The sequence below is a fragment of the Colossoma macropomum genome, unplaced genomic scaffold (genome assembly GCF_904425465.1).
Source record: "Colossoma macropomum unplaced genomic scaffold, Colossoma_macropomum, whole genome shotgun sequence".
NCBI lineage: Eukaryota > Metazoa > Chordata > Actinopteri > Characiformes > Serrasalmidae > Colossoma > Colossoma macropomum.
The window spans coordinates 420,623-445,371 of NW_023496039.1; the positions used below are offsets into that span (position 1 = coordinate 420,623).

The 24,749-nt window shown below is 38.7% G+C and overlaps 1 protein-coding gene and 3 non-coding genes across 4 annotated transcripts in view; all 4 read left to right on the top strand.

Annotated features, from left to right (window-relative positions):
* Positions 1-7,976: 7,976 nt before the first annotated feature.
* lrch2 (leucine-rich repeats and calponin homology (CH) domain containing 2) overlaps positions 7,977-24,749 on the top strand; it is a 113,643-nt gene continuing 96,870 nt past the window's right edge. Inside the window, exon 1 of the mRNA XM_036564737.1 lies at positions 7,977-8,361. Coding sequence (XP_036420630.1) covers positions 7,977-8,361 — 385 coding nt within the window. The remainder of the gene's footprint in view (positions 8,362-24,749) is intronic.
* Positions 12,908-12,979, top strand: trnam-cau. The gene has a single exon. It is a non-coding gene; the product is annotated as a tRNA-Met (tRNA).
* trnam-cau lies at positions 14,663-14,735 on the top strand. Its single transcript has one exon. It is a non-coding gene; the product is annotated as a tRNA-Met (tRNA).
* On the top strand, positions 16,798-16,870 carry trnam-cau. Its single transcript has one exon. It is a non-coding gene; the product is annotated as a tRNA-Met (tRNA).

Sequence of the window (24,749 nt, forward strand, 5' to 3'; positions counted from 1 at the left end):
ACGCGTGACTCACCATTCATTTTGGAAGGGGAACGCCAACGATTTTTCAAAATTTCAGACTAATTCAGCAAGATGTCCCTTACAAAAAATTATTTCAGTTTTTTTTTTTGTGACAGTACTGCATGTTTCCTTGAAAATAAAACACAAATGCATTAAACTGCAGTAAAGTGCATTTTTATAAAGTACTAAAATCATTGCAGGCTGCATGCAGTCCAAATACAATAACAATGTAATACAACTGCAATACAAAAGCATTTAATTTGATTATTTAGCAATATGAGTGAAATAACAAACTGATGCTTACATTACTGTAAATACATACTCAATAACGGCAGAATCCACAAAAACAACTGCAACCCTACATTTATGAGCTGCATTAAACATTTTTATGGTTAATAAATGGTAAAGAAAATTAAAATATACAGAAGATCAAAGTTACAACCAATGAAATGTATTGTCACAGTTCATTTACAGGTTATGTGATTTTTTTTTAAAAGATATCATTTTATTTTAAATCATCTAAGCATGAATTAAAAATGAAAACAATGGATTCAGATTCAAACAACTGAATTCAGTCTAAAAGGATGAAACTGGTGCAACACAGTGTCTTTTTTTCGAAAGTTTGTCTTCATTGTTCAGCTTTGCATGGATGACTGTCCTGATCTGAGATGCTGAAACATTAAACTTCTGCTGGATGTGGTGAACAAAGTAAAAAGTGCAAAGTGATTTGATATGAAATGGTGCATTTTACATAAACTTGCCAACTTTCATTTCTCGCCCAGGCAATGCCAACGCCTCTCTCTCAAAACAAGCCTGTGTGTGCATGTCAACAAACAAACAAACAAACAAACAAACAAACAAACACCTTTTTTAGAACTATGACTTTTTTTGACCGCACTAAACCTAATTTTTAATGTGTAAATAAACAAACAAACAAACAACAACAATAAATAGTAAATCTTTATTTGTTTGGCACTTTTCAAGTAACAAATTCTGGGCTTTACATAGGAATATAAGTAACACATTGAAAAGATAAAATACGAAGGTCTAAATGAAAGAACAGCACAATTACAAACTATACGGAAAAAAAGAGCCCAATACACTACACTGTTTGAAATAAAGGTTCTGTGCTACATTTTTCATTCATCAAGGTACAAACAATGTAAATGTTCCCTCAAAGGTACAACCATGGTTTTAAGATCCAATTATGCACTTTAAATGTTTTAAAAAGTTTTTCCAGGTGAAAAGTACATATTTGTATCTTTTTATAACCGAATGTTTTAAAACAGAACAATAAAATAAAAGCCTGGAGACGAGACGGGGTGTGTGGAGTCAATACAGCTTAGAAAATATAATTTCAGTGGATAATGGTACAGTTATGTTCCCTGACTAAAGGTACTGAGATGTCCCCTTGAGGGTCCCACCCCAATGACAAGAGGGGTACTGCCCCAGTGACAGCTTTGTACCTTTATTTCTGAGAGCGCTGGTAAATACTAGCCTAGACAAAATGTTTTAATCTGGACTTAAATTCTAAATTATGACTTCTCTGATATTGGGAGTTGCATTAAAGCTTTTTTTGTTTGTCTGTTTGTTTGTTTGTTTGTTTTTATTAGTCATAAACAAAGAGACTTTCCTTTCTAGAACCGTGACTTATTTTAAAGCAAGTTGAGTTTATTGTAGAGTTATTAAGCGTTACTTAATACTGATTTGAAGATATACAACAAACAAATACTACTAATTTATAACTTACTAGTACTATGTTTTCTACTGTCGAGTCTAGAGTTTTAAGACTAATTGCAGACAGCAGGAGGCTCCAGTGAGTCAGTGCACTCTCCGGCCTCCAGCTGACCCTGTTCAGGGCTTCAGCTGCCATGAACGCTCTCAGCCACATCAGCCACACGTACAAAACCTGTGACCACATGAAACAAAAGAAAGAAAAACAAGGCGTTACTGCTGATTGCGTTCTACAGAACACAACCCACTAACAAATAGTATTTCAGGCTATATTTAACTAGGCTACATTAGTCTTTTCAGGCTATTTTAGTCAGGCTTCATTAGAATACGTTAGTCTTTTAGGCTGTGTTATTCTTAAGGCAACATTAAGCTACATCAATCTTTTAAGCTAAAATAGACCACATTAATCTTTCAGGGTACATCAGAGGACAACAATATGGGGGCAGGGGACACTGAGGACCACTTGAAATGGTTGATTTTGCAACACTTTTTGATATCTTTTTGGAAGTGCAGTGTGGAAAATATTCTGAGAAATGGGACTGTATATGAAGAGGGTAATAGTATCTTCTCAATCTCCAACTAGGCGTACCTTATCATTAAATTGATACCCGTGAGGTTTGATGCATTGTCTAATCAGTCAAATAGACCCAGCTAGAGTGCTTGATCAGAGTCAGTAGTGGCTCATAATGACCGATATTGGCTTTCCCCACCGCTGCTGTGGTGTATATCTGATTTTTAAAGGGGAATCCACTGATTTTTTCAAATATATAATTCATAATTCAGTGACTGAGATGTAAACAAGTCATTCAGAGGTGTCTGATGTGAAATGGTTCCTTGTAGAGAAACGTACTAACTTGGATTTGTTTACAGTGGTGGTGATAGGAACCAGAGGTCACCATGTCTGCAACACAAATACAGCCATTTTATTTACTATCCAAATCAACCAGTGAATCTACACATCTGAGTTTTTATATGTAATGTTGATAATGGCAAAATAGTGGAAATTCCACAGAATCAGTTACTTTGACAACTATTATGCCTTACAATGCCCTGCATGTGTCTCTCTGCTATAAATGGATTAAATAAATAAACGTTGATGTCCAAAAGTATCTTTTGTAAAACAATGCCTCAGGCATGGTGTAATGTATGTGCGTAGCATTTCACGTTATCATTTTCTGTGAGGGAGCTTTTAAAGCAGGGGTCACCAGTCTTATCCACATAGCTGTAGTTGTAGGTTTTAATTCCAATCTAGCAGAAACACGCCTGATTCCACTCGATTAAACTGTTGGTCTTTAAACAATTGAGTATTAAATTGAGTATTAAATGAGGTGAGCTTCTGCTTGGCTGGAATGAAAACCTGCTGCTACACCGGCCCTTTGTGGATAAGATTGGTGACCCCTGTTTTAGAGACATTAAACTCTTCAGATGTCTGTGTCCAGTCACCACCACTCTACATTCTACAATGAACCATTTCAGATCAATCCACTCTGAATCACTTCGTTTACATCTTTAAAATTTGGTGGAATTCCCTTTTGATGCTAGTGGCTGTTTGTTAGTCCATCACACTAAAATGTGTTGAAATGTATTTCCTCAGCAAAGCTTCTAGGCCCCAATTCTAATGACAGTTCAGTTAGTTTATGTAGCTGAATCAGTGATTAAAGAATAATTCAACTGATTTTTCAAAGTTTCTACATTAATTTTTGAGGTGTAAACAATTCCATTCAGAGTGGTTTGATACAAATTATTGTAGAGACACTTATAGACTTATTTACTTAGAGATTTATTTACAGCGGTGGTGACGGGAACCAGGGGTTGCGATGTCTGCAATGAAAATATAGCCATTTTAGTTACTATCCAAAATGACTGGTGAATCTACATGTCATCTGAGCTTTTATGTCATAGCATCATACAGAAGAAGAGTCTGGAGAGGCCATCATTTCTGCTAAAAAGGCCTTTTGTTTTGAACACTTGCTTGATGTCCGAAAGACCTGAGAAGGTCACCTACAGTCATAAAATTCCACTCTATGATAGACACTTAACTAGGCTAACTGAACCCACCAACTGGCACATGAACACACAGTAAACACATAAACACACAGTAAACACATCTCCATCTAATGAACAACAGCAACAACAACAATAACAGTTTCTTTTTAAGGAGAGTGTGAGCCTCCCATCTCTGCTAGAAAAAACAGAAAAGACCAGTATGACTGGTCACCAGCAAAACGGCATACGTTGCATTTTGGCTACTGGTGTGCTGGTCAGCACCAGTGGAAGTTGATATGCTGATCACCACCAAAACCAGCATATGCTGTGTTGTGATGCTGGTTAACCAGCATGATCATGCTGTGGTGACCAGCCAAACCAGAACCAGACCAGCATGAACCAGCATGAACCAGCATGGAATGCTTGTTGGTCTGTGCTGCTTTTTTCAGCAGGGATGAGCCTCTTCTTATGGTCCTTTGCATGCACTCCTACAAGCTCCAATAGAAGCACAGCCAGTGGCGCAACGCCACAATATGTAATGTGGAAAAAGGTACATAGTGGTAAATCATACCTCAAAACTATTGTAGAAACAACAACTCAGGCACCAGGCAGCAATTTATAATGTCTATGATGTAGCTTTAAGAGGTGCGAAACACTTTGGAAGTCTGGTTCCTATCACCACTGTGAAAAATTCACACCATCCACTCTGAATGACTTTATTTACATTTTAATGATGTAACTAACTATACAGAAATGTTCATCGGTAGAATCTCCCTTTAATCCAGTTTATCGTGAGTTGGTTCACATATGCATTTTTGAGGAATTCCACAAGGAATTCCTTGTGGGCTACATCCTTGGTTTGTTCTGGCCCAGTCCTCGGCCCAGATCTGACCCACTCACTGTAAAGTGAGTAGAACTAATAGATATGGCCCAAATCTGGCCCCAATCTGGCCCAACTACATTGTTGGTCCACAACATTCATGCCAGAATTGAATGAGGCTGTCCAGGATCTGGCCCTATTCTGCCCCACAGCCTAACATCTGCCCGGTAGTCAACCAACACTCAATATAGGAGAGAAAGAATCGGCCCAAAAATGTCTGTTATTTGGGAAGCCAGGCCAGTTTAGCTAATGCTGGCCAGCTGTCCTAGCATTCTCAGAGTAACACTGATGATAATGTTTGTCATTTTTGTTTTAGCCATCTGAAGCAGAGGTACCATGTCAAGCAAGCCCAGAAAATAACGTTATATGTGGTAAGTTATTTGCTGAACTTTTGCTTTTGTTCGATAACGTTAATTTAGCTAAACTAGTTAATGTGTTAGTGTTAATGCTTTCAGAACTAGGTGTGATAGATGCAAGTGCTTTTTGCTGTTTTTGGCTTTTAATGTTTTGCTGTGTAGTCAAAGATTTGTGGACTTTGTTTCAAATAACATATTGATTGAAGTCAAATAATGTGTATTGATGCATAGTCTCGCTGAAAAACTGTGGGGTGCCTTAGGCCACCAACACACCTCACGCAAGGATGTGACTGCAAACACTTGGAGACATGCTAACTCAGTTTTGCACATCATTGCGATCTAAAATGTGTCACTACTATGGCTGGCTTTTGGGATCAAAGCACGTGACAATGCCTGTGTTAACACTGAATCTCTTTCTCACTGATCATACATACTCAGTGTCATCCTTTTTGATCATACATCTTTTAAAAGCGACAGAGCTGTGGGCCCTCTTTTGTAGGACCACAGGAATTTTCACAGGATTTCTAAAATTAAATTCAGTCAATTAATATAGTTTACTACAGAAATCTACACAGTAACTACACAAGTTACTATAAGACAGTGCTGCAGGAATAGTACAGGAAGCGAAAATATTATAGATCATTATAGAAGTATCACACAGCACTCTGGGCATAACAATTACAATGTAGAAAATGCAAAAAAATAATGTTAGAAACAATGTTTTGTATCAAGGTATAGCAAATGTGCTACTGCTGATTGGGGTATTGCGCCATACACTCACCCACACTCAAATGCAGGCACATGCATGTGAGCCCAGGCCCTCTTCCCCTCAGTCTTCACTGGTGCCTTCCTGACCAGAATGTATAATTTTTATTGAAGGTCTCTGCCATATTTTATGGCCTTGTTCAGGGAATAGAGTGGGCCAGTATGGATTCTGCAAGTTTTATTGCTCATGGGCAACTCCCTCTGGATTTTGCCTCAATCAAGTCCGACCAATCAAATGCACACATCACCACAGCTTTGAAAATTCTGCCCGTAAAAGCACCGATAATATCTCTGATAATATCTGTCTTAGGAAAGTGTTATTTCATACAACCACACAACCGAATATTAACAGTTATCACTTCCTAACCTGTTTTTCGTTACTGTAAAAAACACAGAGGCACTGTGGAGAGACCACCTGCCTTCAGAGAATTATGACTCACAAATTCATACTGTTCATACTGGCTATGTAATGTAGTGGTTATGTTCACCACATACAGGAGTTTGAAAATGTAATTTTAGGTTGGTTGTAACATTCCAAGCAGTATGTTTGCCTTCCTCTTAAACAGTCTCTCTGGATAAGAGTGTCTGCTATGCTGTGCTGTTAAATTAACATTTGTTTACTTTCAGAGTGCCCTTTTCTCTCCTTGAGCCCCTGTCCAAAAATGGTGCATGGAGAAAAGTAGCTTGTAAATTCTAGGGGTTGCAATTTTTGGTAGACAGTTGCTATTCTGTTAAACAGTTTGCATGGCAGGCAAAACTTCAGTTTTTAAACTTTTATTTATCTAATCAAAATAATTAGAGCCCTGCAGAATCAAGACATTTTAACAGAAAAAATACAAAAAAGTTAATCAAATCTTGAAATCTTGACCTCAGATTTGAAAATTCCACTGATGTATGAATATATATATATATATATATATATATATATATATATGTATATATATATATATATATATATATACATAGGAGCCCCATGGAGCAGGTACTATTTGGGTGGCGGATCATTCTCAGCACTGCAATAGCACTGCTGTTTCTGATCCACTCATACCAGCACCACACACACTAACACACCACCACCACTTCAGTGTTACTGCAGTGCTGAGAATGATCCACCACACAAATAGTACCTGCTCCATAGGGGTCCTGTATATATATAAACGGTAAAAGGGGGCTAACAAAGTATGCAGAGAAACAGATGGACTACAGTCTGTAACTGTAGAACTACAAAGTGCACCTATATAGTAAGTGGAGCTGATAAAATGGACAGTGAGCATAGAAACAAAGAGGTGGTTATAATGTTATGCCTGATTGGTGTATATATATATATATATATATATATATATATATATATATATATATATATATGCATGTATGTGATTTTGTAAAGATGAGGTGCAATATTTAAAATTGGCATTTTTAAATGCTGTATATAAAGGCCAGTCTTTCCTATGCTGCACTGTTCTGAAAACGTGGTAGGCCTCATAAAATATGAATAATAAATTATATATGGTATAAAATGCATAGCAATTCCTTGTATGTGAAACATATTTGGTGAGATAAAGTGTTTTTGATTCTAATTCTGATTCTCAGTCTTGCACAATAAGTGCAAATCAATGCTGTCTGTTTACATGCGTGACCAACAGTACTTGCCTATGACTCACAGCACTAAATGCTTGGTACAAGAGGATGCTGTACGGTGCCAAATGCATAATTGTCCCCAGCAAAAACAAAATAATCTTGGTTTATTTGTGCAGTGCCTGCCCATGCTGTGCGGTACTAAATGCTACTGCATGTTACACACTTAAAAAAGATGGTTGTTGAATGGTTCTTTAGTAAAGACAGTGGTTTTACATAGAAACATGAATACTCAAAGAACCATGTGCATGCTTAAATGGTTCTCTGCATGGTGAAATGGTTCTTCAGATTGATGGAGAATATGTTGTAGATGGTTCTATATAGAAGCTTTTGAAAATGGCTCTACATAGCACCAAAAGGGTTCTGCTACTGTTACAGTGTCAAGAACCCTATAACTATATAGAACCATTTCCAGAAAGGTTCAGTGAAGAGAGAAAATCAGAAAATCTGAGGAACAATCTCACCATACAAAGAACCATTTAAGAATGCAAATGGTTCTGTATAGAACCGGGTTCTAAACGGAACCATTGCCTTTAATAAAGAACCCTTTAAGTACCACCTTTTTAAGAGTGTACTTATATGCATAACAGTACACTCTAAATGTAAAACCCTCTAGGTTTATGTCGGTGCCTGCCCCCTCCAGCCGTCCCTCCGCCCCAATCCTCTCCACCGTCTCGCCGCGCGCTCCTTCCTCTCTGACTGCGCATGGGCGGAGCGCCGACGAAGCCCCTGTTATTATTGTCCGCGCGCACGCATCCACTTTTACGAAAATGGCGGCGAGTCAAGGCGGAGCGGGAACCGTGGCGGCGCTGCAGGGCCAGCCCTACCCGAGCGTGCCTCACTGGAACCCGGGCGTGCTGCAGCACCAGCAGCCGCTGCACACGGCGCGGAGCCTGGAGCGCGCGCTGGAGGACGCCGTCTGCTCGGGCATCCTCAACATCAGCGGCAGGAAGCTGCGCGACTACCCGGGACTCAGCTACGACCTCACGGATACCACACAAGCAGGTGCGCCCCACTGACCCCCGCTTTTTCTCCCTTTTCTCCCGGTCCACTGGGCGAAAATGAAATAGGTAAATGCGCGTGTGCTGCAGGGATGTGCGGTTTGCATCCTCCGGCTTCCTATTCGCCAGCTTCTTAGTCGAATTTTCCCGTCCCACCTTAAATGGTGCAGCAGTTACATTCTGGCACTTGAGGCAGAACGTATTGCTGCATCATTTAAGGTGGAACGGGGAAATTCGGACCAGAAGCGGGCGAATGGGAAGCCGACTTCGGCTTCGTAGCATCCTGGGCATGTGTGGAAAATATTATGTGCCGTTTCATTAAGAGGGGCTTGTTTCCTCCTCGCTGGGTGGAAAAAATCAAGATGCTACGGCTAAACTGCTCTTATTTGGAGTGCATGTGTACACTGTGGAAATGGAAGGGCTACAGTAGAGGAAGGAAGCAGTCCGGCTCTTAATGGCTCGCTTTATTGCTGAATACATAAGGCGTGCATGAATGAGACGGTGAGAGCAGCCGTTTACATTAACTCCCAGCTCAGTGATGGAGCAGGTCCAGCAGGTGCAGCCCGGCGCACTAGCACAGGGCGGATAAAACGCGCTGCATCCACGTTTAATACCTTTTGGAGGAGAGTAAGAGAGACTTGTGCTGGCTTCAGGAGGAGGAGACAAAAGATGCTGCTGCCTCCGTCTCCATAGCGGGGCAGCAACTCCCCTCATTCAGAAGCCCAAGCCTTGGAGGTTTTACCCTCAGATAAAACGTTAGTCGGATTCAGAAGTGAGGCCGTGTGTTATTGTTGGCTCTCTGCTTTGGGTTCACACAGTGAGAGGCACATTGAGAAGTTTGACGGAGATTATATGTGTTTTTACACAAAACATATGCGCGTGTATGCATGAAGAGTTGAATTCCAAAAAGCTGTACATGCATTTGTGACAGCAAGAGATTTGAAAAGCTGATGTATAATGCGCTTGGTCAGAAATGCACATTTATTTTTGTGATATAAGTGGTATTATTATGTGATATAAGTGATATCATGGAAGTGACATGCGCTTTGGAACTAAACCACATATAACCATGTAGCTATTGGGGATGGTAACGGATATGGGATTTCTGATATCCGGTGTGTCAATTCTGATGCCAATACATAAACAGTGAGTGTGTTTACATGCACTTAATAATCTGATAACTGCAGAAAATCAGATTTTGTCAGTAATCCGATCAACACGTTTATATGCACTTGAGTAATCAGATAATGGGAAACTCTGGGTCTACATGAGTCAGGTAGTAATCAGATTTCTGCTTTGCAACCAGCCAATAAACTCACCGAAGAAGACGTGACGTAAACGTAATGTAAAACTCAAACTTCACGCTGCAGCTTAAAAAAACAAAAGTTGCACCACTTTACCTGAAAATGTGAACATACCTCATCTACAATATTTAAGTCCTTCATTTCGTCGAGAATGTAGTTGGTTTCAGTGCCTCTGCAAAAGTGTTTTGCTGCCATCTCAGCAGTCAGTTTCGCACATGCGCAGACTGAGAAATAGGAAAGAAATCAGAGTAAGAGTTCACATGCACTGAAGAAATCTGATTACTGTGCTAAAATCCAGCTCTCTTTATCAGATTTCTTAAGCAGTTTTCTAGATCGGAATATGGTTTTTACATGACCGTTTGAATAATCAGATAACTGCAGAAATTCGATTATGCATGTAAAAGCACTAAATTATATTCATGAAACTTAGAGTTTGGGACTAAATCAATCTGAGTTAGCATTACAGAGAAATATGTGTTTCTAGAATACAATAACTGCTTTATTAGCCTAAATATTAGTTTGAAATATTTGTCCTGTGTAAACATCTGTCTGATGTTTCTAACTGATATCATCATGCATACTTAATGGTAACAGTACTGGTGGTTAACAGTTATACAAGCTAAAAGCAATGAGAAACTGTGTTGGTGGGTGAGAGTTATGATAGCTGATGGTAGTGATTACTAACAGTAATGAAATCTAATGGTAGCAGTAATGGTAGTAATTGGTAACTGTGCCAGTAATGCTATGAATGGTTATGAGTGGGAGTAAGTTTAGGCCACAGATGGCAAAACTCTGTTTTGAGCAGTACTCATTCAAAAGGGGAGTCATGGCTGTGCCAAGGCCTGTGTGAGGTTGGCTGTTTCACATGAATCCATGTTTTGTTTGGGTCTCCATGCCAGCCAGTCCAGGGCTGTACTGATACTGAAATCTGCAGTTGTTGTTGGATTAAAAAGTAAGTAAAAATAGTAACATATTCTGACAAATTGGAAGAAAGCAGCCATAGTAGTGTGTTGATGTATATGTGGCAGACATATGTTTGTTTGGGTGTGCCTGGAGGAAATGATGTGAAATGTTTCAGTACCAGACCACCTCGAGTTTGCCATAGGAGGAAGTGACTTTATGAGAGAGAAGCAGACTGATGCTGACTCAACAGGAGACATCTGTGTTTGTGTGACTAGCTGCATGTGCTCAGTTACATATTCTGTAGTAAAAGTTGAATGAATTTTTGCTTTCTTGAGTATTTTTAAACGATAATTCAAGCACATTTGTGAGGAAGTGAATCTACATCAGGTTTTACTCAATTACATTTTAGTCATTAACATTTAGCTAGTGATTCTTTATCTCTATTGAATTTCATTGCATTACACTGGTTACAGTGTCTGTTTTTTTGGTTTATTTTAGAGCAAATGTGAATCTGATATATGCTGGATGTACTGGGTTTAAGAAATTTCACTGCTGTTCTGTAATTATTATTTTTTTTTAAGTTTTTGAACATACTGTCTTTGTACTTGAACTCATTGGAAAGATACTTTTACATTATATGATTAAAGTAACAATATTTTTACTTGAATATGAGTTTGGGCTAGTCTACTACCTTTGTTTATGATGTGTGAGTGTGTGTATGTGTGTTTATATCTTTTTGAGTCCTAGGAAGTGCTGAGTAGAGCACGTCTGGGAACAACCATGAGAATTTTTTTGCTAAACGTAGACTTATTAGGATAGGAACAAACTGAGTGTGAAATTTCTAAATGAGTCCAGATGTAGGTGATGATAGTGCACCCATCAACATTGTACAGCGGACAACAAGCCTGTGGTTAGGGTTTTTGGCCTATGGATAGAAATTATCATTGCAGAAAAGTCCCCCAAAAACCACTCCAGTTAAGTATGTAGATGTGGGTTGAATGTGTTATTTTTACATATCGCTGCTGTCGGAACAAAACCATGTCACATGTGGTAACTTTACAGAAGAAGCCAAAGACATACTTTACTTTTAATTGAAGTCAATGGAACCAGAATTTTTGCCCAAGTAATTTTGGGCCGTTTATTTTGGTCTATTCATCGTGAAATTTACACACAATATAAAGGACAACAGGCATTTTCAGATTATGAGAAAAACTGAAAAACGACAAAAATGGAGATACGAGGTTTTGTTCCGAAGGCAGCGATATGATGCATTGTTGCATAGGAAAAACAGTTCCATTAGCCAACGATAAGGTTTTGCCAGCAAGCTTTTTTACGTTTGTAAAACAAGCTGAATTTGGGGGCAGGTTTTAGGTGGTTGTGCCCTCATTTGTGGTTGATTTTGCCCAGTCTAGTAACAAAAGTTTAACAGTCATGTGTTCTTGGTACACATTCAAGCCGTTTCTTACACACCAAAGCTTTTGTGCTCAGTTCCACAGAGACACTGATTTAGGTTACTGACGTTCATCACCCTCTTTCTCTCAACTTGCAGTGACTTCCATTGCAATTTCTTACGTGTAGTTGTTAGTGTGAGTGTTTGCACGCTAAAAAGTTTGGAGCTTGTGCAGTTAGGCCGTGTGTGTGTGTGCGTGTGTGTGTGCGTGTGTGTGTGTGTGTGTGTGTGTGTTTGTGTGTGTTTATGTGTGTGTGTTTGTTTGTGTTTGTGTGTGCCCCAGTGACCCACTTACTACTCCTCGCTGTTGGCAGCCAGTGGTCAGTGTGGAGGTGGGGGCCCCTGTTTGACCAACACTTATCACTGATTAGTGAAAAAACCCTTACATAGCTGACCTCCATGTGTCACTAAACAGTCTGTCTCTCTCTCTCTCTCTCTCTCTGTTGATGTCAAACCATCTGCTGTTCAAAGTTAATCATTAAATTGTTGGAATAACTGTAAGAATAACTACAGTAAGCTGCACCGTCTTCATTTATCTGCTTTCTATAATAATCATTTACCTGCTTTCTTTTACTGGAGGTGAAGATGAACTACATTTCAATCTGAAGTGTTTACTCCCTAAATGAGTGAAACACATTCTGCGCTTATTGGAAACAGTGTTTCAGACTATTCTTAGCTATGTAAGATATTTGGTTACAGTCGTATCTAATAGTAATACTAATATTTTGAGCGCATGGCAACCCAGTACAAAATACACTGATAAATCTATGGTGTGACATGGTTAAAGGTTGCCCTGCATTATACTGATCAAAATAATTTCATTCTGTTTGATTATATGAACCCCTTGATTCAGTAGAACACCCACAGAAATTCTGAGGGTCTATTGTTTACAGGCCTCGTTGGTGCAGTAGGCAGCGCGTCAGTCTCATAATCTGAAGGTGTGAGTTCGAGCCTCACACGGGGCAGAAGTGTTTTCTGCTTTTATGTGATTGTTTTCCACACACAATATTGTAAACTCCAATATCACGATTATGATTAACAAATAACGTGATAGTACATGATAATTATGGATCGATTGCAGTGCACTGAGTTGCTTAAGTAAACATATGCACAACAATATCACTAAATATTAAAAACAAATGGTGATCGAGAATGAGTGGCAGTGAGGGGTAACGACAGTGTATTTGGGCGCATGCAAGTAAAACAGCTGCTTAAGAAATCTTGTGATTATATATGATTAACATAGAAAATTTCTGTATAGGTTGATGGAACTAGTGTGTAGAAATTATGAGATGTGTATTTTTAACCTTGTTTTCTGTGACAATAGCACACATGATAGAGGTACTGTTAAGCCTCACAAAGTCTGACGTGGTGTTAATAGTTTAGGGAAAAGGTTTGGTTGTATTAAAGTACTGCATTTATTCATAGTGTGATTTTTGTTTGGCAAAATTGGTAAAATGTAAAGATTGTGGTCATTCATTTATATTTTGGGTGACAGAACAAGTCTAGCCTGGTGTTTAGTGTTGTGACCTTTTGACGTTTTAGGTTTATTCTTTTATTTATTTATAATTTCTTATCCTCTTCAACTCTAAGGGTTTGTATGTTGGTCCACACTTTAGTTCCTCACTCTCTTCACTGTATAACTATAGATTAGTTACATAGTAGTTACTGAATAATTGAACAAGGTTACTGAGTAGTATGTCTTATGTTCTTTAACTTAATAGGAACCCTCAGGTAAAAGAGGTTGAAATTTGGTATTTATAGTTATATCAGTATGAATACTATCACCTGAACACTAACAGAACATTGTTTAGATTGTTCAGTGTGCTAATGTGTCATACAGCAGACATTTCTATGATTTCATTAAGTGCCTTTCATGGCCAGCGTAATGTGAGCACTGTAATTTGAAAATATGTTAATTCTGCCAAATCAGTAGCCTGATAGTGTAGCGTAAGTACATAGAAAGCAGAATTTAGTTCTCGCTCTCTGTCTCCTTGCCCATTGTTTTTGCAATCATGGTTTAATCCATCAATTTAGAACGCAACATGTCTCCAAAGCTGCCGATTTCTTGCTGCAAAATTCTTGGTATTGTCTTTTAAAATCCCTGATTTTGACTCAAACCCTCCCTGTACCCTTTAAACTGGTCTCCATGCAGAACTTCTGACACCACTACATGATTTAGAGGAATTAGTCATAGGAGGAAGTGGCCATGGTCACGACAGGAAGTGTCCAGGTCTATTTTTTTCTTAAGGGGATGTACTGTATGACACTGTCTCTGAAGTGTCTGACTCTGATCTCTTCCTCTCAGTGTCTCTGTCTCTCACCAGATTTAAAGCAACTCCATAAACTATAGTCTCTATAAAATCAGAGCCACTATAAAATTATATGTAATATATTTCAACTTTTGTTCTATATCACTGTACATTAGTGCTGCATGATATGGACAAAATGCAAGGTTTTTTAGTTTTGAATTGATTGCAACATGTTGTGACTGTGTGGTGCCTTAAAACACACTGATAAATCTGTGGTCTAATGGTTGAAGACTGGCCTGCATTGTATTTAACAGAGTCATTTCCTTCACTTTGAACACACGAATGCACTTGATTTATCGAAACACCCACAGAAACTCTGAGCCGATGCTGTCTCAGGCCTCGTTGGCGCAGTAGGCAGCGCGTCAGTCTCATAATCTGAAGGTCGTGAGTTCGAGCCTCACACGGGGCAGAAGTCTTTTATGTGATTTTCATTTTCACACACATAGTATTGGAAGATCCAATATCACAATATTAACATAGAACATTTCTGCTAAGCTTGTTGCAAGTAGTGTTTAGAAATGAATTGTGTTTTTTAATCAGTACCACAAACATTTAACATGATAGAGATATTGTCAGGCCTTAGGAAGTCTGCAGTGGTGTTAATAGTTTAGGAGAAAGGTTGCAATTACTGCAGCTTTTGGGATGGCAAAATTGATTGAATGTACAGATTGTGGTCAGTCTTGGATATTTTGAGCAACAGGACAAGTCTAGCCTGGTGATCAATGGTCTTACCTTTTGTCATGCATATGATGTTTTGCTGATCTTTCTAGTGCTATTTTAAATTCTAAAACCTCATCATGTACTACATAATTCATATTTATTTGAGTTGACAGTTTTCCCCTAACCCCAGAGGTGCTGATGAATTTTGGTTTTGTAGATTTCTGCTGCTTCTATTTTGCAGTGTGACTTACTTTTGTGTCATTTTTTGGATAATTGTATACAATGTCAGAAGCCACATTAGCAAACCTATCTGAGATAAATTAACAACTGGAAGCAGTTTGAGGCAGCTGTGTAATAATTTCGGCATACACTTTGCAAGATGCTAATTTATGGCTCTCAAGCTTCCATTACATGTTAGCTAAATCAGCCTTGTAGCTCCAGCCAGCGCTGGAGAAGAAATCAAATTTTTTTCCGTTACAATATTTGGCTTCCAGTGATTGGAAAACAAGCTAATCGAGATGAAGTGGTTCTTGTGCTGCATTTCGCTCCACAATGTTCTTAGTTTCTCTTATGTTAATAATCCAGGGAACGCTTTCCTTTATTATTATTTTTTTCAGTGGAAATATATTTATAGTTCAAGGAAATCAGCTGTTAAAAGGACAAGTTTTTGTTTAAATTTCAATAAGTGTATTTTGTTTCCAAAGTCAGTTAGTAATCACGTTAAAATATATTGATCTGAATATTGAGGAAAATAATCGTGATTGTGATTTTTACCATAACCGAGCAGCCCTAGCTCTAGTGCTAAACTTAAGATAAGATTATTTAAGATAAGATAATCCTTTATTAGTTCCACAGTGGGGGAATTCACAGTGCTAGTGCTATAGCAGCAAAGGGAGAGCAAGGCACTCAAGAAAAGAAGAACAAGAAGAGAGATAACAAGCAAGTAATTAACCTTGATAATTACTTAACAAGGTTCATAGTTTGTTACTTGTTATTACATATATATATATATATATATATATATATATATATATATATGTATATATATAAATATAAATATACTAAAGGTAAAAAAAAGATAAAAAAAATACTCTATATAAACGTAATACATTTTTTTTATAAAAACATATGAACTCTCCAGAGAAATTAACAATATAAACAATTATAAATAAAAAAGCAAAAAAAATATTTACATTGTAAGGATATTTTACTTAAAGAAGCAGACTTTAAGTAAGTATGGAAGTATTTCTTTAAGTATGTATTCTGTAAGTAAGTATTTTTAGGCATTTTTCTTTCTTTTTGTTTCTTTTTCGATATTTCTACCAACAGAATAGCAACAGAATTCGTTTTTAAAACATATTCAGGAAGTGTGACTGTATTGAAAATGTCTATTTATGTTGTGGAGGTGTTTGGGCCTCTATTGTCTTGCTGTTATCTGTGGACTTACCACACTATTTCATGGCAGACTAGCCTCAGCTGTGGCCTGTTTGACCTTCATGGACAAACACACACACGCACACACACACACATGCACACATAGTGAGAGAGGTCTCTAGGGAGTGAAGTAATTACACTCGAGCTGACTGCTTGTCCCATCTGTAGGCTGTAACCTTTGAACCCTAACGCTCGGCATTGTGGGCTTTGTAGTTAAGGAAGCATGTTGGACAAAAGAGTCTGAAAAAGGAATTAAATAAAGAGGAAAAGTCTTTAAATAACACACTTGAGTGTTTTGTGGCTGCTGGAGCGCAAATGCTTCAGGGAGGAAACCAGTCAGCAAGTACTGATTTGCTGTTGACTGCTGTTGCATTCAGGCCTCGTTGGCGCAGTAGGCAGCGCGTCAGTCTCATAATCTGAAGGTCGTGAGTTCGAGCCTCACACGGGGCAAGTGTTTCCTCATCTAACTTTTTTCACACACACAGCCTACATTCTCACTCACATGCCTGAACAATGATATCTTTTATTTCAGTTCTAAAGAAAGGGAAAGGCAGTCAGTTTGTTATTTTTAGCACTATGTTTTGGTGTTTTTTGCCCTCATGGTGCTATTTTTAACACCTTCATTCCATTTGGTGTGTTGAAATAACGCCTCTCTTTTGATTCTTTTAAATGACAAGATGCCTTCAAAGTGAGCTACTGTAGAGATTCTAAGATAGCGCTCTTTCCTTAACCTCCACCCACCCACCTCCGCCCCCTCACCCTGTCTTTCCGTCTTTCAGCTGCTGTGGTCCTGTGGGGACTTCCTGGAGATTTCAGCAGAAAAAGCTATAAATCAAAGAAACACCTCCCTCCATCTGACCATCGCTCTAGCTCTCTTTCCACATAGCCCTGTTTTTTTTTTTAGCACAATACATTTCTGTCAGTACTGTGTTTATCTGAACTGGGCTGCAAATACATGTATTCACTATGAGTGATAAGCATTTGTTCTTAAATGGTTCTGTATTTTAAAGGAATAGTTTGGAGGAAAATTTAATTTACACAGTTCTCCCCTCATCCCAGATGAAGCCAATGAGCCAAGACAAGTTTGGTGTCTGAAGTTTGCTTCTTATTTTTTTGTTCTATCATTTTTATAGATAATAGTATTTCATAATGTATCAGAAACCACATTGGCAAGTCTATTGCAGGTTCATTACACAGTTTGAGACAAGTTTGTGGTGGTCTGGGAATGGAATTTACAGAGAAACTGCAAATTGTTTTGATATAAGCAAAACTAAAGAAGCAAATATATGGGGCATCAAACTTGTCTTGAGTGATTTTTACCTTATTCCAAATGAAATTAATCATGTAAAGTTAGGGTCTTTTAATGGTGAAGCCTAGTCTGCAGTAGGCTAAAAGGTCACACATTGTGTGATATCAGTTTGAAGATTTTAATATAGTTTTGTGTTAAAAACAATTTTTTTGAACAACGAAACACACGAATAGGATTTAAGTCACACATTTGTACCGATTTGTTGTCACTCTGATATTAAACAAATCGGTTAAAAGCTTCTCTCGATGATTTGCGTGCTCACTCTAAAGAAGGCCTTGTTCCTCTTTTATACAGTGACAAAAAAAACACTGTAACACAGAGAAAGCTCTGATTTTACATGTTCATGCGCCGTAACTCCTTTGTTGACATATTTAAACAAGTTTAAGGACTTAATTCTTTGAATGGATTGCTGGCGAGACAGAGTTAAATAGTTTACCATGATTGTCTACTTTTGAATGTCCATTATTGACATGTTATGGTAGTGTTACACACTTTATTTTCCCACTCTTGTAGCAAATTAGTATCATAGTAGATACAGAACAATATATAGTAATTACTGAATAGTAAATCCTAAAGTAAATATATAATAACTAAAATTAACAGAATAATAAGCTTGCAATTTAAGAGGTTAACTGAGGAGCCAAGTATGTGCGTCAGTTCTTTAATAGAAGAGCACACTGTGTTAATTTAAGAATAAGTTCTTTGATTCGGCCTGTTGGAACATGCCCTCCATACATGACTGATAAACACACCCACACACACATACAGTGTGTGCATTCACTGTGAATGGGTTAGTGTAAAGCACGTAGTTGCCACTTTCCAAAGAAATTCTAAAGACGTTCACTTATGACTAATGGAGTCTCTCAGTCTGACACAATCAGTCCTGAATTACATCTTAAATTCTGTGCTTTATAGATTGCATAAATCTGGATAACCTCTACATCAATGAAATTCAACTATAAATGCGAGAAAAAGGACTAGGATTCTTGCAGATGATTTTCAGGAAATAATTGCCTCAGATGTAGTGTATTGGTTTAACGCTTGAGATCCAAGCCTAAAAATTGCCAGGTTTCGAGTGTAATTTGTGAAATATTACACTGTCATCAAGCAATTTATGTCTCCTTATAGGCTGGGCCTACACTACATGATTTTTTGCCTGATTTTAAGCCCGATTTGCCCCTTGTGACTTTACACAATCAGAAGTGATTTTCCAGGTCGGGAGCTCGATTGGAAGTGACTGACGGTGCGGATGATCTGTTAGTGTGAGAGGAGAAACGAGTGAATCTTTAGCCCTCCGATCGAACTCCGAAGTGAAAGGAGGCCCTCCGATATTATCAAACATGTTTGGACTCAAAATGTTCACGAGTCCCGTAGTGTGAAAAGGTCAGAGGTTAACTCAATGAGGTAAGAGCCAATCAGAGAGCTAGAAGAGCGGAGAAACAGGCAAAGAGTTGTGCATGTACTCCGCCCAGACAGCAGAGCAGCGACAGACGAGCTGCGTGTAAAACACAAAGAGATAAGAGCCGATATCAGGTTTATAATGTTGGATCCAGACGTCAAAATACTCACTTAAGAATTTCAGCTCAGCTGTGAGTTTGTATTGAAATATATCTCCAGCTTACAGTGTATCAACGTTTTTCAGCCCAAATTAATCCCCAGTTTGCGCTTTTGCTGCACATAAAAGCAAAAACAGGTCCGGTCCAATACATTTCACTTTGTTTGTGTTGTGTGATCAGAGGAGATCTGGTAGTTTGAGTTCTTATTCGTAGGCCAAACTCATTATGTGTGTTACACTCTCTCTTTGCCTTGTCGTCTACTGTGAGCGCTCTCACGACAAAGAGACAAGACGTTCTGTGACAAACTGACGTTAAGCCTTATTCAGCACAAACCCAGACCAACAGTTATGCCAGTTGTTGAAAATGAATAGTCAGTATAAAATATATGTAAGTCCATTTACTAAGTTACATGTACTCAAGTACAATTTTGATGGATTTATAGTTTTTCATGTGCATTTTCAAGTGAAAATACTTTTACTTTTACTTTTTCTGTGGAAAAGAATTTTTTACTATCACATTTTATCGCTTCATATTTAGTTCGTTATATAGGTTCAAATTCATTATGTTACGTTGGTGACATCTGTATTATTATTTTGCTTTAGACCAAGAATGTATCAAAAATAGGAGAATATCCCTAAAAAACGCCTGTTTCTATGCATTTATGTATATCGGTCTGTATGCGCTGTGATTTTGCAGGCAGGCAAAAAGGACTCTGCAAATGTAGTGTATTGGGAATTCACACAAAAAAATGAACGATTAAAAAACAGTACATATGTACATCAGTCTGTATCTGCTGTAATATTGCAGGCAGACAAAATAAAATGTACTCTGCAGATGTAGTGTTGCTTGCATTCGGACTAGGAATTCATGAGGGCGGTACAACACACAGTAACACACATCCTCAAACAGCCTAGCATTTTAATTTGGCATGGAATGTTCTGAATGGGAAGAATCTTCTACATTAACCAGCTGAACGTCAGTCCATAATATCTTGATTTCTCTCCAGTTTGCTTTCTCTAAGCAGCTTTGTTTTTACTGCAGTTGAAGTGTGTTGGGTCTGATCTAGCTGGTTAAAGAGAACTAGGCCACAGGCCAACATGAGTCAAGTGACAAGAGATGTTTAAAGGGGTCAGGGAGCAGTTGTGTGAGTGAGTGTGTGTGCCAGAAGGCATTTGGTCCTGAGCCTGTACATATGGCTTTCCTCATTAACTTGATGTTTTTTTCAGAAATCAAATTCAGAATATTTTCAGACAGTGAAATCAGTCAACAAAGACATGTGTGGGGTCTGAAGTTTACTTATTTTTGCATTGAAGCTACAAGGCTAATGTGGTTATATAAGCTTGTACCCACCAATTAGCACTGTGCAAACTACACGCCAGATTTCACACACTTGCCTCAAGTTAAGCTGTCAAGTTGTTCAGTGACCTCAAATAGACTTATGAGGTTTCTGATACTGTATGGCATACTGTTCTTTTCCAATATAGGCAAAAGTGCATTGCATAGCTGAAAGCAGTAGCTGCAGCCATCAGCTTTGGGTTTAGTTTTCTACTGTGTGCATGTGTGATCTGATTTGTGGTGTGATAAGTAACGTCTTCATTTTATCTTCAGTGGAGTGGATGGAGCCTGAAGCACTTGGCAGTGTTGGAGCCCATGTGTTGTTACTGCTTACACACAGATACTGTTCTCCACCCCTAGGCTAGCTCTGTTTAGCATGGCAGCGCCCTGATAACTGTACGTGTGTGTGCATTAGGAGTCTGTTGTAGGCCACCGAAAGCTGTAGCTCTGCAGGATTTGGGGTGCTTGCTGTTAGTCTGAGCTTTCTTATCTTTGATAGTGTGATGCAGAGATGAAGTTTTCAAAGTCAAGTTTGTGTCCCAAAGTTGCTAGAGGGTACAAGAGAAATTGCTGTATAGGTTAGATCTGATGTTCCTGCCCAACTGTTGTTACCTTAATGATGGAAATGGAGTTAGAATATGGCATAATCAGACTGTAAAAGTAGAAAGGAACATTAGGTCAATCGAGTGGATAATCCATTCTGTTAGGCCTATTCACTATATAGTTAATAGTGAATGATTTAATAGAATAGACCATTCTGAATACAGTGCAGGTCAGTTTATGTTAGCTGGTGTTAACAGTGATGTTATCTGTTGCCATATGTAAAATTTAGGAATGTGATGATGGTAAAGCTGCACTCATAGGGAGGTGCTGCTTTGTTTAGAAAATTTTCTATCCAGGATCAGTTCCTCTTTTTCAGCTCTGCATTGCATGGCATTGTCTGACAGTGCATTTATGCATGCTGAATTCACTCAGCTTGGGTGCTTGTGAATATATTTCATATTATATACTCAAAACCAGCAAAGATCAGTATTTAGCACACAATGGGGCTATATATGCATCTCCTCATCTTAGAGAGAAAGAGAGAAGGGAGAAGGAAGTGGTAAAATGGGGGGTGCAGACCGACAGGGATTGGCAAACTGAGATGGTCAGAGAGAGGGGGATGGAGGCTGAGGACTAAACATGACATAGCTTGAGGGAGGAGTATAGTTGGATAGAGAGTAGTACAGGCCCTGATTCTGAGTGACAGGCGGACTCAGAGGTTGTGTGTACGTGTGTGCGTGTTTCCTCACCCAAGCATGCCTGTCTTTTGGCAATTGGTGCATATCTGGCTTGATTCTGACTGTTTGTGCCAGCGGGCTCCTAACAACCAATGACAACAACCCTCATAAAACAGTATAGAGACAACAATCACACCCACACACACACATTCCTCTTCTTTTGACCATGTCTTGCCCCCTTTACCTTCCTACCTTCCCTGCCCCACCCACTACTCACGTACTCTTGATGATTCGATACGTCGAAAAATATCTGATTTCTCTTGTTCCCAGGGGATGAAAGCAAGACATACAGAAGCAGTTTTTGAGAAAGAGAGCCTGATCTATATTTATTGTTATAAGTAAGGATTATACTAGGTTTAGGCTTAGGACTAGCAAAGGTTACCACTACCGTTTAGCTATTAGCTGTGCTGCACTAATTCCAGTTAACACTTCGGAGCTGGCTGTCTCACCGCTGAGTTGAAACACTGTGTTATCTTACTGCTCCTTAGTAATCTGAGCTAGAGAGATGTGTTTTTTTTTCCACTTGAAATTAGAGAAGCGGCACTAAAATACAAGCCCAAGTTTGTCGCTGTGTGTTTTATCTAAACCTACAGCGTAATGTATAGAAAACATGCAGACCCTTTCCATGTACTTGGCATGATGCTTATTCAGTCAGCTTGTTTACAGATCAGTTTATATCCAGTGTCTTTATTCATGCCATGTCATGCGATCTGCATTTGAGCCACACCCATTCAGAGTACATGACTTGGAGATTTGTAAGGCGAGGTGGGCATGTCTACGTGCAGGGCCGGAAAACAGTTTGCCGCAGCCAATCAGAGTTTCTGATTTAGAGAAAGTCACGGTGGATTTTTGGGCAACTTTGAGAGAGAAAAGACGAACGCATGAAACGCAACCTGAAACCACACACACACTTTCTGAACCGCTTATCCTTCTGGTCATTGGGGGGGCTGGACCCTATCCCAGCAGTCATTGGGCGGAAGGCAGGAAACAACGTGGACAGGTCGCCAGGCCATCACAGGGCAGATAGACAGACATATACGTCCATGCACACACACACTCACACCTAGGGGCAATTTAGTGTGTCCAGCTGGCCTGACTGCATGTCTTTGGACTGTGGGAGGAAACCGGAGCACTCGGAGGAAACACACACAGACACGAGGGAGAACTCCACACAGAAAGGACACTGGTCGTCCAGTCCAGGGAACCGGACCCCAGCCCTTCTTGCTGTGAGGCAACGGCACTACCCCCTGCGCCACCGTGCCATCTGAAACTAGAAAAATTAGAAATTTAGCTAACATGGAATGAGGCACCATGTGACAAATCTTCAGATCCTGAATTATGTTATTCAGAAGACGTGAGTGATTTCAGCATTAAGATGCAGATAATACAGACTATAAAAAGACCTTTCTAGTGTGGGTTTTGCAAAGTGCTCTTTTGTAACTGTGGACAGAAACTGCTTTCATATATAAGCAGTGTCTCATAAAAAATGCTAGCCCAGAAAAGGGGAATAACTTGAAAACAAAAAAAGGGTTTTGTGCAGATTTTTGTGTTAAAATGTTCTTTTGTTGTCATAGTTTAACTTTTCAATAAAAACTGCAAAACAATCAAATTCATTTTTATTCTACTGTGGTTTTATTGGGATAATTCATAAATACAGTTTGTAGAAATATTTACTGAATTACATTTTATTAGATGATATTGTGTTCTATGTAGGGATACATAACATCTTATGGTTGTGTCCAAAAAACCAAAATGAAAGTGCAAAACTCAAAAGTATGCAAAGGTAGAAGTGTATCAGTGAACGTCTTAAAGGGTTAAACAGGACTGATTAAGCACTCTCTGGAATGATACGTGCAGTCGGTCAGTGTTTTTAAGTACTGTCGATATTTACGATATGCTCATAAAAGCATATTGTGACGTAATTTATCACAATAATGATAAATATTGTCATACTAGTATGCACACTGCTCTTCAGTTTTAGGACATTTAGCTTTTCAAAATGTTTTCAGTACAGACAAGTTTGTTGTGATGTCATAGTGTGTAAATCTAGCAGCTGTTTTACCCTCCTTTGGGCAAGACTTGCTCTTCATACCAAGAAAGACACTTTAATGAGCATGAAACTGAATGTTGAAGCTGATTAGCATCCATCGGTTTCATGATAATGAAACAACTGCAGATATTTTTTCTTACTTCATTGAAAAGTAACAGTGAAAATCAAACATCACTCTCAAAATGTCAAAAGAAAGAAAGTTAACCTTAAACGTTTGACAAGCGGAGTGTGAATGTGTTTCTTTCAGTGAGAAACAGAGCCGAATGCTCTGAATTCTAAACTTGCATTCCTTTCTCATGGCCTTCGGGCTTTGTCTCGTCTCTTTCTCTCTTTCACAACAGGTGATGATGTTATATTGTTTAGTCTCATCATCTTGTTGAATGTGTATGAGCAGTGAGAAAAGAAGGGAGTGCTTTCAGACTCCACACACAGCATCAGTGGTTCATCTCAGATGTCAGGGATGCTTTCTTTCCACTCTTTTGACACTATTTAGTCATTGCCAGTTTTTAGTGCTGCAGTATTGTTGTGTATTTGCTCGTTTTTACACAGCCACAAAGGTGTGAATCAGTTAAATTTCAGTTCTTTAGGAATTGATTAAGGCCCAGTTTCTTATTTTTAACCCTACCCCTTGTTTTCAAATGTCATCTTGCCCCTTGGAACTTATAAATTATAAGGGGCAGTGGTTGAAATCTGCTTCAATGAAGTGGGACCCTCTAATAAACAGAACATTATTTCATTAGCAGGCTACTAGAGCTGCTCTGTAGGCGACCCTGTCAGTCTGCAGTGATAGCAGAGTTCA